This window comes from Amaranthus tricolor, chromosome 1 (assembly GCF_026212465.1).
Source record: "Amaranthus tricolor cultivar Red isolate AtriRed21 chromosome 1, ASM2621246v1, whole genome shotgun sequence".
Taxonomy (NCBI): Eukaryota; Viridiplantae; Streptophyta; class Magnoliopsida; order Caryophyllales; family Amaranthaceae; genus Amaranthus; species Amaranthus tricolor.
In genome coordinates this window covers 1027345-1042816 of record NC_080047.1, presented here as the reverse complement: position 1 = coordinate 1042816, position 15472 = coordinate 1027345, and the positions used below count along the sequence as shown (strand labels likewise).

The following is a 15472-nucleotide window of genomic DNA, read 5'->3' as shown; positions in this document are numbered from 1 at the left end:
TAAATATCAATTAATTGAGCAATGGGTGAGTGAGTGTACGAAAGGAATAAGAGATATGTTGCAACTTGCGAGTCAAAAACGGTTAAGGGGCAAGTAAAATACATTAGCATCTTAAATTGAACTTTTTGCTCAAAGCTTCCCAAATTATTACTTTTTGTTCCTAGGAGAATCACGCATTTTATTTTACTCAGTTACTTAACTTTATAAATTTTTATTTTAGGTAGTATCTATGCTACTTTGTTTAATTCTTATAAATACATTTTTCTTTTACTTTCGCTCATATATAATTATACTCACATAATTTAGTGATTTCTAATAATTTCTTAATACTTATGTCAATTATTGATATTGCATAAAAGTAAATATCTGCAATTCTTCTGGATCTAATGGCTAATACCTTCCACATATATAGAGCTCCAATGATCCATACAAATAGCAAATTAATTTCAAATTTCTCCCAAAGTTTTGTCCCAAAATATGTACCTTCCAACCCATCACCATCCAAAATACCACCATAAGTCCTTTTAGATTAATATATCTGTGTGCGTAAAAGATTAAACATTAATAATTATGATAAAAGATTATTCAGAAAAGCTAGATTAATATCAATTTGAGAAGAATTATTTAGGTTAGATAGTCATTTGGCAACGTTCATCTAGGAAGGTTAAAAAGGACATTATATGTATATAGTAATATTAATGCATTAGAAGCTCACGAATAGTTGGGAGATACCTGTCAACTATGAAAAGACATTATAAGGAAGCAGGACACACGTCCAAAGGAAAAACAAAGAATAAGATACAATAGAATGAAGAATGTTTTACAACACAATCATGAGCTATAAATACGGATCAAAGAGCACATAAATGAGGTAACTTGAATTCTCCATCATTAAGAGAAAAAACATAAAAAGAACTCAAAGTAATTTATTGCTAAGGAGTTATTATAACTGAATTTCAATGACTTACTTTGATTTTCAGAAGAACAATTTAATAGCATAATTACAAGTTTACAACTCTAAGAATAATTACAATTATTCCGATCAATCTTCAAAAGAACATTAGTCAGATATTAAAAAGATCTCACGTCTAAACAAAATCTAAGTAGTAATTCACCTTGCAGCCACAGTGCTCTTGGAAGGACCTATTAGGCAAACTTGTCTTATACTGTTACTGACTTGGGCGTCGGAGTAGGTCGCCGGAAAAATATTTCGGGCCCCGCTATCCCCTCATTGCTTTTTGTAGGAACAGTCAACTTCTTGGGCGATCATTCTGCATAACTTGGCAAAGCATTAAGAACAAGACCTCTACCAGCAATTAGGTTTTTTGATCAAACACTAATCAAGAACTTAAGTTTTACAATTAATTGTTCTACAAATCCAATACAGGAACAATATACAACATGTATACAATATGCACCATATTGTATATGAAGTATTGATTATTGATTAATACCACATCTATACAAAATACGAACAAGTCTTGCACCCCTTAAGAGGTAAAGGTAAAGGCAAAGGTGAACCCCTTTACCCCTTAAGAGATTTTACATATTTTCGTAGTGATTAGTGACACCATTTAACACTAATTGGATTTCTCCATCACGAATGTCTTGAGCTTCGCTTGTCAATGTTCGTCGCTCATTATTAATTCCAAAATCAATAAAGGAGGAGGTCAAGAGGGTAAATGGTGAGGGTGAGACGACAAATTTGTGATAACGAGTTCAGTAAAATCTAGTTATACTAGTGACGCAATATATTTTTTAGAATTGGGTGTAATCATGAACCGAACGTTAACTATCTAGCATCCTCTATTTAGTGACGCAATATACTTTCTAGAACTGGTTGTAATGAAATGTATCTAAAAGTTGTTATGTTGTCGCCCAAAAATGACGCATCACATTGTCGAAGTGTAGTGTCAAATAAGCAAGGGTACAAAGGTTTTGAACACACAAAGTTCAGGAAAATTGAGGTACTATGTTAAGGTTGGGATCATATATATTAATAGCTTAGGCAGGGAGATATTTATAGTTAATGACATCAAGGAAATGAGAAAGATTAACCTTTTATGCTTAAAAGATACAAAATTATGGTGTTTGGGGAGTATATGAACTGAAATGGAGTTGGTATTATTTCAGATGAACGAATTAACAACTAAGATTATTATAAAGTAAAGAAGAAAGAACGATAGGTTACATAAGATAAAAAAAATTATTCATAAAAAAGAAATTTTATTTGAATTTGTGATATTTAATCAGTCTTGATATAAATTAGTTAGAACCATTAAAATACAATGGGCCAGGTATTTGGATTAAAGTCCAGAGCCTCCCCGGACCCTTACGTAGCTTCGCCCCCTATTGGTTATTGAAGGTACAAAGTTTAAGTTTTGTAGTATTGTTTTAATTAAATAATTTAACCTACTTGCAATTAAATAGATATTAATAATATAATTAAAAAATAGACAATAATAATAATAATAATAATAATAATAATAATAATATAATAATAATAATAATAATAATAATAATAATATAATAATAATAATAATAATAATAATAATAATTTTGCTTTTGTTATGATCATCAGTTATAAAGTGCAATAGTATTCCTTCTTTTTGGTATTGCCCTTTTTTTTAAAAAGTAGTTTAATGTACTTTTTTAGATCCTTCTAGGCAAGTTAGAGATATACAAAATAGATTTGATGATTTAACATTTATTTAACTTTGTAATCGAATTCAATTTGATTAGACATAAAAAATAGATAAACAATTATATAAACATTAATATTGACACAAATTTTTATATTTTAAATCAATCCAAAACATCTAATAAAAATTAACCCGATAATCCGAATGAATAATGTTATGTGTGAGCAACATTAGAGAATGAATTTGAAACCGAAATGAATTTGCTACGTCATTAATATTTGAATCTTGAACTTTAGTCACTTGGAGTTATTTAGGCATAAGTTTCATAGTAATTTTAAGTCTCCTGAAAGTTAGTAATTACAATTGGATTAGAAAAATTAGAAGGAATAATATAATTTTTTACTTATTTTCCTATAATAATATCAATTTTTAATTAATCATGAATAATACCAACTGTAAGAGATGTTATTTTAGAAAATATCTTAATAAATATCAAGTTTCATAGTAAATTAATTAATAAACTAAAGTTGGTATTATTTTAGGAAAATATCTTCTAATTTGGTATTATTCATGGTTAATTAATAGTTGCTATTATTGTAGGGAAATTGATAAAATATTGTATTATTCACGGTAATTTTTCCAATTGAATTTGGTTAAATTATATAAATATTAAGTTTACAAGAAGTCAAGAATTAAGGATTAATATAACAATTGAAAATTTATTATTACATCTGTATGATAAGAAATTGATTCTCACCCCTTCCAAATATTGGCAAAATAAATTTTTCTGCCCTTATAATCCAGAGATTATCTACCATTCCTTAAATAAAAAGCACAAAACTTTTAAGTTTACAATTTAAACAATAAACATGTTCCCTTTAATCATTACAATCAAACAATTTAATCTCATTTCACAATGCCAACCAAACAATTTAATCTCATTTCAAAACTAATAGCAGGGAAAATAACTTTTTATGATTATAAATTTTCACAAAAACTTAATTTTAGTGGTAACCACCCGTGTTAAAAAAAAAAAAAAAAATCCTTGTCTACAAGCAAAATATTACATCACGCATGATGTCATCTTAGCTTAAACTAGCAAGTTTCGTCATCATTCCAAAGCCTTCTAGAAAGTGTGGAAATTATTTTCTACAAGAATACCAAAAATTCAAGGTTCTCAAACTTAAAGTGATGATATGAGCAACTTGCATTGAATAATATGATCATCACAATAAAAAAAAAAGTGTGATATTATGACCACATTGACCATCACTACCCCTTTATTTAATGTTTTGGTTTATTGACTTTATGTTTATGGCCAATACTAGAAATTTTTGACACTAAATAATACTCATGAGATCCCTATCATCCATACATTAGATTTAAAAAGTTAAAATAAGATAAAATGTATAAATAAAAAAAAAATATAAGAAAATTATATAGAATAAAAATGTTATAAAGTGAAAATAATATATCAAAATAGAAATATTGACATATCACACGGATAATTGGTTAAGAATAGTACACATGTGGGATCACATTGAAGGATTATACAGAATTTTATTATTATATAAGTTTGATGGACTACTCTTTTTATTACTAAGTGTAAGTCTAATATGAACTTACCTACAATATTTTAAGTGTGAACCTTCCCTAATCTTTCATTTGCAAGTCTACTCTTTATCAAAAGTATATTTTTTTTAAAGTAAAACAATAATATAATAAATCAATAATCCAACAAAAATAAATATAATTTTTCAAAGTAAAACAATGATATGCTTCTATGATTACAATACTAGAAAAATAGTGATTGTCTTAAGCAGACATCATTCCTTTAGGCCGAATAGCGCTAGTCCAAGTCTAAAGTTATCTTCAGAGTACATAGAGTTTTATGCAAGTATATTTAGAACATTGATCTAACGTTATAAATGATATATTTTGAACCAAGCATAAAGTTGAAGATGAAATTAATCCTTTTTTAGTTGGTAAGATTTACAAGATTTACAAGATTTACAAGATTTACACTTGTTGTCGTAAGGGTGAAAATAATGACAGATCTAACATGATGTCACTGAGGTCAGTTGGCATTGCTTAAATTTAAATATAATCAAGTATTACATGTAAATATACTCTAGATGAGTTGATTAGTATATTGTCTTCCACATTATATATGATCAGAGATCAGAGATCAAAATCCAGTAAGCACATATTACTTAATTTGACATCACTCGTCTTTTTATTTTTTTAATTTTTTTTCTGTACTTGCCATTGGATAAAAGACAGAGCTTTTCAACCATCAGAACAATTCATAATTCTCGATCGCTATTAATTTTAACTTTAAATGTTACGTATGAAAAATAAAAATCGCGACGAACTTAACGTTCAAGTTTTGATGTCGTCCTTGTGTATGATTGTTAGTTCACGTATCTTGACAATAAGTTGATAGCCCCTACTTCCACCATTTCTTTGAATCTTCTTCACCTTCAAAATCTTAAAAGCTAGCTATAGAATGCCTTGTTGAAAAAGATGAACAAAAGCACAATATATAAAAGGTTTATTTTGGCTCTAAAGACAAATAATACACTACATATAATGATATACCCATCCATTTCAACACCCTATTTATTTATATATGGATTTATTAGCTGCATTGTAGAACCTTCCTATTCAATTCTTTTGACCAAATTCAACGACTACAACATTGTCTATTATTGTCTATTGTCATCCAACTCAACCAACAAATGGGGTAGCAATTTTTTTTTTATTTTAGTTATTTTATTTAAATGTCATTTATGTTTTAAAAGGTGCAGTTTTGAATTTAAATTATTTATCCTTGATGATTATAATTTAAAAAAATGTGGTGGCAATTTTTTTATCAATTGAATCAACTCGATTAAAAGCTAAAATTGATAATTGAAGTCTTGGTATATATTATATATTTTATTTTGAATTCATGGCACATCTTCTCCTACGAGAAACCTTTGAACGTGAAGTATAAATGCAATATAATTTTCCTTCTCACTTATATTTGACACTAGTAATTTACCCACTTAAAAGGAGAAATGAATGGAATCTTAACCTATGCTTATGATATCATGTAAAGAAACAAATTCAATTTCAAGCTTAATATGATATTTGATGCCTAACATATATGCTTCTATGTTATATATAATATACGTGATTAGTTCCCCTTACAAACACTTTACTAGTCGCTCTGATCTTATTGCATCTTGCTAGATCCAGATGTAAATTTTGTTGAAAAAAACCAATTTAATCCAAAAGTACGAATTTCAAATACGCTATTTCTCTTATTATCAATTAATTTTAGGATGAAATCTCATTAAATTATATACAAATAACTATACTTTTATGTGGGTATTATTGTTACATGTTCATTAACAAATTTATCAAAATTTTGCATGTGTAGTATAACTAACCTAAGGTTACCTCTTACAGAAAAGATTGGTTAATCCAAATAAAAAAAGGAACAAAAATGAAATATTGTCTTTTGTTGAATTTTTGCTCAAACTTTTGGTCTTTATAGACTGCTATGACGGTCAATTTGATACTACTCCTCTAAGCCAATCATATTCATTCTGCATTACATCATTTTTCCTGCTATAAATTAAAACCCCAAAATAATAAACAATTTCCCATTTGCATAAAGAAGCCAAAAAAATTCCCTCTTTCATCATTCATATCATTCAAAAACACCCAAAAGCCATGTCAAGTAGATCAAAACAAGGGCAACCCATGAAAGTAGTGCATATAAAGACTCAGTATGTAGAAACTGATGCTTGTAGTTTCAAATCTGTTGTTCAAAATCTTACGGGTAAAGACTCAATGATTGCAGATTTACCATCATCCCAGAAAGTGATGAAAGTAAAAAATGAGTATGTTCATCCTCGATCGAGGCAACAATTATTGCCTCGATCGAGGTTGGCAGCCATGACTGGTCCTGAGCGAGCAGACGGCGAGTTTTTGTTGGATAGTAGTGAAGAAAATAACTACTTTCAAAATCACATGAGAAAAAGTAATGGTGGAAGTTATTCATTTCTAAATAGAAATTTGTCTTACAAAGAGATGGATAGGTTGTTCAAAGAGTTGCCTCCTTTAGAAGAGTTGCATAAGGTTCTTTCTTTTGATTGATTGATTGATTAAGCCATTAAGGTTACTTCAGATTGCTATATATTTCTCTTATTTGAAAATGTAATGAATTGCGTACACTGAGGAGAACAAATGAAAAATCCCGTGGTAAGGAGGTGATTTCGATCCTCTGCATAGGAGATGTGAGAGGGAAACATGAAAATAATACCTTTATTTGTTACAAATATGAAAGAGAAAATATAATTAGTCTTTGAAGATACACACGTTTTTATGGAATTGTAGTGAGATGAAGATGGTAAATATGTAGATATACACCTGTATTTAATTTTATTATATAAAAGGTGTCTGCTGATGAAATTTTATCAAATTCAATCCATTTTAATATAATAGTTGTTTCTTCATAAACTCTTCTCACTCAATACCGATTGGTTTGGTAATATAGATAAACTTGTATTTTAGAATTTTTTTTATTCAGGATAAGGATAATTTTCTTTTATGAGAGTCATTTCTTAGTAAGACAATCTTAAAGAAAGAAGCTCATATTCTCATAATTTATTTATTGAACTATTTAACTATATATATAACACGTCTCACGGTGAGACCGTCTTATACAATAATTTATATTTTTATATAAGTGGTAAGATATGTCTGAAAAAGTCAAATATATGTACTAATGTTTTAAATAAAATAAGCAAAAGGCCATAACATTAAAGAAAAATCTCTAAATATCATTTTGTTGAGGTTACTTTTGTTACCTTAGGCCTTGTAAAAACATGTTCAAGAAATATTTGTTATAAAAGATAATCTTACTATAAAATGAGGTTTATATATAAATAAAATAGTGTAAATAATACAAATTTTGAGAATATAATCTCTTTATTTTAAAGTTGTTTTATCCTAAGATGATCAAATACATTAAATTTGAGTCCATCCAATTCATGATATCATCACACTTATGTTAGAATTGAAATTCATGATAAAGTAGTAGTGATTATTCAAATGACTATTCTTACCCTTGATTAAGTAGCAATAATTTTGGTTAAATTGAAATAAGAATCAATAAAGGTGTTTATTTTAAAGGAAATAGAAATCAAAAAATGTGTTAAACTATGTTAATTGTAAGTAACTAATTAACTTGATTAAATTGAAATAAGAATCAATAAAAGTTCAATAAGATAAAACTCTTAAATATACCTTTTATTTATTTCATAATCAATAGGCAAGATAAGCCATTATTATACGAGTACTAGATATTGACTAAATTGTCAAATTTCTTTACAAACAATATTAATTCAGAATTATAGTAGCATTTATAATCGTCCTTATATTGTCATAAATATCTTTTTTTTTCTTATTTTCTATTTTTTTTATTCTAATTGTACTTAATTTACACTTATACATATTTAGACTACTTAAACCTTGACATTTGGTTGAGCATTTTAAAGAGTGCCATGTGAAATTTGACAACTCTTTTAATTAGTTGTATGATATGATGATATCTATATGCTTTAATCAAGGTTTTTAGTCCCAAACTCATATTTTTGCTTATTCACCGGGAACAATGATAAGCATGATAATAAAAGTTGTGAATTAATTCAATGATCGTAAATTTAAAGTTGTAATAGAAATTTGATTATGGCTGTCTATATAAGTATCAACTCCCTTTCATCCAAAGATGTTTTTTTTGAGTTGTTGAATTGATTTCGAGTCAGTTCAAAATTAAACTTTGTCTCTAAATTATATAATTTCAAAAGTTTGAAAAAAGTGATGGTTCAAGTAAGAACCTAACCAACTGGGTATCAAAGAACCAAGATGACATCGGTCTGTTATCCTTCCACTGACAAGAGCGGGAGGTTTTCGTTGCTCTGTTAAACCAGCCTCACGCAGTGCCCTCCACTTTAGGGCCCATGAAATCTGGACCTACGTCCAAGCCACATAGACCAACTCTCAACTTGGATAGGGCAAGCCGACATATTGCCAACCATAAGCTCAACCCAGTTGGTTAAGTTCATGTTCCATCTCCTTATTGCCCCCATTTGGGTTACAAGCTCACATTACCAAGCTCGGCAATTATCATACTTGACATAGAGCTATATAACGTGACTGTATAAGTTATATGCTTTCGATGTGGGACAAAAATGAAAAATCACAAAAATATCACCCACTTTAGATTATTTCCTTAAGAACACCACCACATACATCTTTATATGTAGGGCTATAATAATCACACCTTTCTTTTGATTAAGGGGAGTATTTTGCAATATCTTAACTTTTGTTATCGAACTCTTCACTTAGACTGAAGAATGAATCTACGTTGGAGCCTTAATACACGGACTTGTATAAGATTTAAACAATTTAACTGTAATTTAAAATGATTTTATTTTTTCATGAATAATAGTGTTGGACATGGACTAAAGAATCATGTGACATATAAAATACTAACACAATAACACTACTATGTTCTCCTCTTTAAACCCTTAAATTAGAAGGATCTGTGCAGATTCATATCTTATCTTGCATATGTTTAAAACTACCTATGGCTACATTTTAGACCTTTCTTTTGATTACGAGGTAATTATATATTTGCAATATAATAACATACTTTCAGTACTATATTCTCATCTTATTGTATTGTCTTGTCTTGCTATTTATCATGTCATTGACATGTTTAGTGTCTTTTGTTTTCATTTGCAGGTCTTTCTCGAGCCGAAAATCTCATTAACCGCAATGTTTAGTACCTTGTATAGTTTACCGTATTTTATATTACCCAAAATTCTAATTATAGTTTCTATGGGCGTAATATATTACATATGATAGATGATGTTATCTTCTTATTATCTTCAATTTATATGCATGACAAACATCTGTAGACAATATACACCACCAAATTAGTGACTTAAATAGAGAGAAACCAAAGTGAATTAAATAACAATCCAAGTTGAGGTACTGTTGTATTAATAAAACTAATATTGCTAATTTGGAGCAAGACAACATTTCAAGGAGAACATATGTAACCAAAAACCTAGCATGCCTCGAATAAGATAAAAGAGTAAAGAAGACTCAAGCTTAAATGTTGTGAATTTGTTAAAACAAATGCTTCTAAAGTCGCTAAATAATGTGTAGCACGAGCGTTTCTCTGGATGTGAGTTCTTATACCCAATATGTTGGGGAGCCATAGAGTGCTTCACTTAATAGTGTGTTGTACATGTTCTAATATTGGGTGGAGTGCAAGCAGCAATACCAGATTTTCATTTTAGAGGTGAAGATTTAAGCATTTTAGAAGCAAAAGTTTTGGAATTTGCTATGAAATGGGCCATTAATAATGAAGTGAAGTATATACGTTTTGAGCTGGATGCACAAAGAGTTGTTCAAGCTATAAAAAATTATAAAACAAATAATTCTGAGTTTTGAATCATTATCAATTGTTTTAAAAATTTTATTGATGATTTTGTATTTTGTACATTTTCTTTTGTTTCTAGAGATTGTAACAAAGCAGCACATGCTTGCTCGCAGGTCTATTGATTTTGGCTGTTGTATAATATGGATGAAAGATTATTCTTCGTTTATCCAATCAATTATTTTGAAAGAATTCGTTCATCCAATCAATTATTTTGAAAGAAATAAAACAATAATCTCCTTCAATCAAAAAAAAATATAGCTTTTTGTTGGAATGTGTCTTTTGACTTGAAGTATATGGGTGCAACTTGGAAGAATGAGCAAAGTAAATTGTTGAAAGTTGCTCGTAACTATTTGGCTTGATCAAGTGACCCATATGCTCAATTGAGTGCACCATCATGCACAAAACCAAATGTTTTGCCAATACTTCGCTCAACCGAGCAAGCCATATAGTTTTCTCAATTATTTGCTTGCTAGTTTTAATATTTTGTGAAACAAACACGGCCTACAAGAGTTGTCTCCCTTTTTATTACCATTCATAGTTTCCAACTTTTCATTTTCATAAACCTCATAATACATTGTACCATCACAAATTTAGAAATTATTTCAAAGAGCAAATATCAAGCCTAAGATTCCAGTTACAGGTAATAAGTAAAGAGACAAACACACTGCTTAGTGCTTAGGACAAGTAACGAGTCATCCATGACTGGAAGCGAGACCATGCGAGATCAACGTTAGATTCATTCACATCGTCCAATCCCATGGCCTTTCTCCTCTCGATTCCTTCGGGAGACATGTTCATGAAAGCATGCCCACTGCCTGGATAGATGTGTACCTCATATGCCACACCAGATGACTTCAGCTTTTCCTCCAAGCTTTTGGCAGCCTGCAATTCCAAGTGGTTATCATGTCACTCAAGTTATACTGAAAAGTTTCCTACTCAATCAGACCTTAGAAAATAATGCATGAAAACATGAAATTGCTATCTTAAGTGGTTGTTTGGTAAACATATGTATGCACACCACACAGCTGGGGAAGTCAAAACAGCCCCTGAGATGTCGGTCACCCAGTTGTAACTTGTGAGTTGCGACTATTCCCAGGGAAATGAAGAGAGGCTACTGAAATATTATGTGATTGAGTGACCTTAAAGTAAAATGATAAATTTTATCAAACGACCATTAGACCGGCGTTGCTATATGGATTAGAAGGTTAAGACTTTTAGAAATAATCATAGTAGAAAGATGAGAGTTGCGGAAATGCGAATGCTTCGATGGATGAGTAGGTATACTCTGCAAATGGAATTTGATGTTTGCTAACATGGGTCTAGACAAGGGTAAGATTGTGTACATCTGACCCCTCCAAACCTCTTCTAGTAGGAGCCAATTAACGACATTGGTGAAATGGAATGTTGTTAATGAAATCGATACATACATTACATATGTTCTTAATAAACATGTCATCTCAACTCATGAAGATATACACACAGGATATTCAGTTTATCTGTTTAGACAAGCACCGGTAATGGTAATAACTCATAAGTGATCAAACCCTTGCAGGATTCCTAAGATAAAGTTGGGTTTTCAGGAAGGAGGTTAGTGTATTAAACCATTTAAAAACATGTGTAATATAAGGGAGTTGTATATATTATACCCTTGAAGGATTCACTATACAACTGGTAAAGGGGTTTTACAGAAGGGAGGAGGTTCTAGAAGCTAGCTTTGAGGTCTGCTCTAAACTATTGAAAGTCTCCCATAGTGTTGTGTGAGCCACTCGTCTCATTAGACATTGCAATTTTCATTTTTAGGAAAGCTAGAGTGAACGACGGTCAATTTCTGTGAATCAGTAATTCAGCATAACAACCACTAACAAAGCGACACAAAGTTGTTTGCAAATTTACGAGGTCAGAAACATTAAAAATGAGACAAATCAAACAAGTGAGCCATTTAACTATATTTTAACTTAAGATAAAGAATAAAAAGCAAATTAAAAGTGATAAGTGAATAGTGACCAAAAAGTAAAATGAGAATAGTAGGCATAATAGGAGGGAGTAGGATTTTTATTTCCCCAAGGTGACCACCAAAACACCGCAATTAAGCTAACAAGTATCTGAAAGAAACTTGGATATTTATTTTTTCCCAATCAATGTTCTTTTTTAGAGGAATCGAAGAAGACACTTACAGCCAAATCTGAAAACCCAGCAATGCTATCTGACTCCCCAAAATGAGCTTGGACAGGAACTTTAGCCTTAGAAGCATCAGCAAGTTGTGGTGGAGGAGTTCCATAAAATCCAACAGCAGCATCAACTCCAGGAACCAGGACAGCACTTGCAATTGTAAGGGCACCTCCCATACAATATCCAGTCACTCCGACCTAACAAAAAAGTTCATAAAACCAAATTCACTAACCAAATCTACTTTATACTTCGATGGGATTACCACTGAGTACTGACCAATTGACGTCGTCACAAAAAATAGTACTATACCTAAACAATGGCAATAGAAGCAAGCAAGATGATTCTTACAGAAAAATTGATCAATTTATCGGATTAACTGTACAAGAGGAATATCAAGGGCACACCTTCTGTGAACCTTTTGCCTTTAGCCAGTTGACTGAAGCTTCAATATCCTTGATAGCACCTGCCCAATCCAAACCATCCATCAAGTGTTGAGCTTCTGCAGCATCTAAACCCACCTTTCCCCGGTACAAGCTGTGATAATGGATCATAGCAATCAAAATTATATATTTAGCTCAAATTCTATTACCCACATTAAATCAATTCGAGAAGAAAGAAATTACTCTGGAATAAGTGCTTTAAATCCGGGCTCAAGCTGAGATATTTTCAAAGCATGGTTCTTGATTTCATAATCTACACCCCACCATTCTTGAAGCACAACAATTCCAGGAGCTCCATCTTTTCCAACCACATATGCATCAAAGCTCTAGTAGTTCACATTACAATTTTAACAAGAAGTCGTTCTTTGATCATTTAGAAATTGTATTGGAAATTCAATAATAAACCACTCCCGATCTGTTCGCTTTTGTTTATTAAGTGAGAGGAATGGTAATGAATATATGATGTAGCTTTGCTAGAAAATTTATATGAAAAGGTTTTGGGTCATGCACGTCCTACCCTAACCTTCTTTTTCCTTTACAAAATTCATTCACATCCATTAGAAGGTGGTATTCACTACAATAAAAAGGCATAATTATTCAGTTAATGATTAATCATGAATAATACCAGCTTAGGGGTTGTTTCCCTAAAATAATACTAACTTTTGTTTATTAACTAGTTTATAATTTTTGTCATAAAACCTCATATAATTTGGTTTTTAACATGTTAGGGATATTCAAGGGAAACTCCTCCTAAATTGGTATTATTCATAGTTAGTATTTTTGAAGGAAAACTAGAAATGTTTGTATATCATTTACTATAATTTTTTCTAATAAAAATTTTAAAGAAAATACTTGTTTGAGGATGAGACATTCATCACCATAAAAATAACTTAGGATATCTCATCAAAATTGACCAAACCGATGAATTAAAGCATTTCTTTGATTATTCAAAAGAAGTCATCCAATTATCTTTCATGTATGGCTGAACACTCACAACAAAGAAATAGCACTCATGAAATCTCAAAAAAAAACAAAAAAAAAAAAAAACCCAGAAAGCTCAAAACTTTTAGCAATCTTAAGATTGATACATTCATCAAATTTCGAACAATACTATATAATAAATATACTTAGCTTAATACTTAAGCAATACAAAAGAATCATTCATTAAACTTCTATCAACTATTACAGAATATAAAACTAAATGCTGACATAAAAATGATCACTATAAAAACCCTATGATTACATAAAAATGGGAAAAATCAATTGAGACAGTCCCATATCACTTTTTAATCGAGATATACGGAAACGATAACCAAAATTCAATAAAAATAAAATAAAATTAACATTCAGGATCAAAAGCAATGCAAAGGCAAATTATAAATATAAGTTTAAGTAGGTAAAGAATTACAAAAAATAGAGAGAAAATGGTAAGACATACAGTGTCCTCTCGTTGAATCTGGATTTTCTTGAAGGAAGAATCAGCCATTGATCGAATTTGAAGGCGACTAGTGAAGGAAGAAGGGGGTTTTACTCTGCAATTGATTAAGGAAGACGGAAATGAAGAAGAGTTGAATAAGGTTCTGGAAGCTCTTATTGCTAAAGACCCTATCATTTTCAATCCCGATTCCCAAGTCGTGGGTTTACACTATTTTTTATTTTAATATTTAAGTCTATATAAATAATACTTCCTCCGTGCTGTATTTCTTTATACATTTTCGGTGTGCACGAAATTACGAAAAGAGAATCTTATTAAGAAAAAAATTAAAATAAGATTAGATTTGCATCAATATGTAACCAACAAAAAAACTGTAAAGTCAATATACAAAAGAAAATTAAAGGTAAGGAAAAAAAAATTATTCATTTGCTTTATTAGATTTGTATTAAAGAAAAATAAGATAATTTTTTAGAAAGTGTTAATAAATATAAACAGCGAATTAATTGTATGAATGAAATTAAAAGAGAGTTGAGATGTATGAATGAGATTAAAAGAAAGTGGTGGCCATAATCCAAAAATAGAAATGATGTTAATTAAGTGAGACGGACCTATATGAAAAATGCTGCAAATTTAATGGTGTGGGAGAAGTAAGGCCGGTAAGGGTTAAGTAGACTAAATGAGATTTTTTTTTTTTTTTTTTTTGCCTAAAAAATAATGTACCAAGTAGTTAAAAATAATTAAAAAAATGTACTCCCTCCTATTCAGCTTATGTGTTTCATTTTCTTTTATGGTCAAGTCACCTTAATTGTCCCATTTCTATTTTTGGTATGGGTTTTTGACTTTTATGCCTTTAGTAGCTTTATCCTATTTTCAATTATACCCTTCATTACCCATACTAATTTTCCTCCCCTACATTAAAACCCATAATACCACTTTTTTTCCTACCCTTAGGGTCCCACTTTTGACTCTTCTTAAAATTCGTGAAAAGTCAAATGGAACTCTTAAGGTGAATAGGAGGGAGTAACAAGTATTATGAAACAGATAAAGTATTGTTTAGTTGACTGATCTACTTTCATTATTCTTTTGAGTTTACTACTAAAAGTTATATTTCCAATATATGTCATTTTTAATAGCATACTCAAAAAATATGCTAGCAAAAGTCATATATTCGATATGTTATTTTCAGTAGCAATTCTTACCAACAAACAAAGAATATTGGAATTCTTTAGATGCATACTAATAAATAATAAATAAAAATTAATAATCCTGAATGGCACAA

General features: G+C 30.1%; 2 protein-coding genes across 2 annotated transcripts; one reads left to right on the top strand and one right to left on the bottom strand.

Annotated features, from left to right (window-relative positions):
• The first annotated feature begins 6192 nt into the window (after window positions 1-6192).
• Window positions 6193-7409, top strand: LOC130797386 (VQ motif-containing protein 10-like). Its single transcript, XM_057659972.1, has one exon. The coding sequence runs from the start codon at window positions 6366-6368 to the stop codon at window positions 6789-6791; it is 426 nt and encodes a 141-aa protein (XP_057515955.1). The 5' UTR covers window positions 6193-6365; the 3' UTR covers window positions 6792-7409.
• A 3239-nt stretch (window positions 7410-10648) lies between these two features.
• Window positions 10649-14408, bottom strand: LOC130797370 (uncharacterized). Its single transcript, XM_057659971.1, has 5 exons — window positions 14197-14408; window positions 12942-13084; window positions 12723-12852; window positions 12324-12515; window positions 10649-11031 (listed from the first exon to the last, which is right to left on the bottom strand). Exons 1-5 carry the CDS (start codon window positions 14368-14370, stop codon window positions 10825-10827), a joined length of 846 nt encoding a protein of 281 aa, XP_057515954.1. The 5' UTR covers window positions 14371-14408; the 3' UTR covers window positions 10649-10824.
• Between the last annotated feature and the right edge of the window lie 1064 nt (window positions 14409-15472).

Excerpts from the sequence above, each read along its gene's own strand:
- LOC130797386 (XM_057659972.1), top strand. The coding sequence starts at position 6,366 with ATGTCAAGTAGATCAAAACAAGGGCAACCCATGAAAGTAGTGCATATA.
- LOC130797370 (XM_057659971.1), bottom strand. The coding sequence starts at position 14,370 with ATGATAGGGTCTTTAGCAATAAGAGCTTCCAGAACCTTATTCAACTCT. Across the intron at positions 13,085-14,196 it reads AGATTCAACGAGAGGACACT|AGCTTTGATGCATATGTGGT; the intron begins GTATGTCTTACC and ends GTGAACTACTAG. Across the intron at positions 12,516-12,722 it reads AGGCAAAAGGTTCACAGAAG|GTCGGAGTGACTGGATATTG; the intron begins GTGTGCCCTTGA and ends CTTTTTTGTTAG.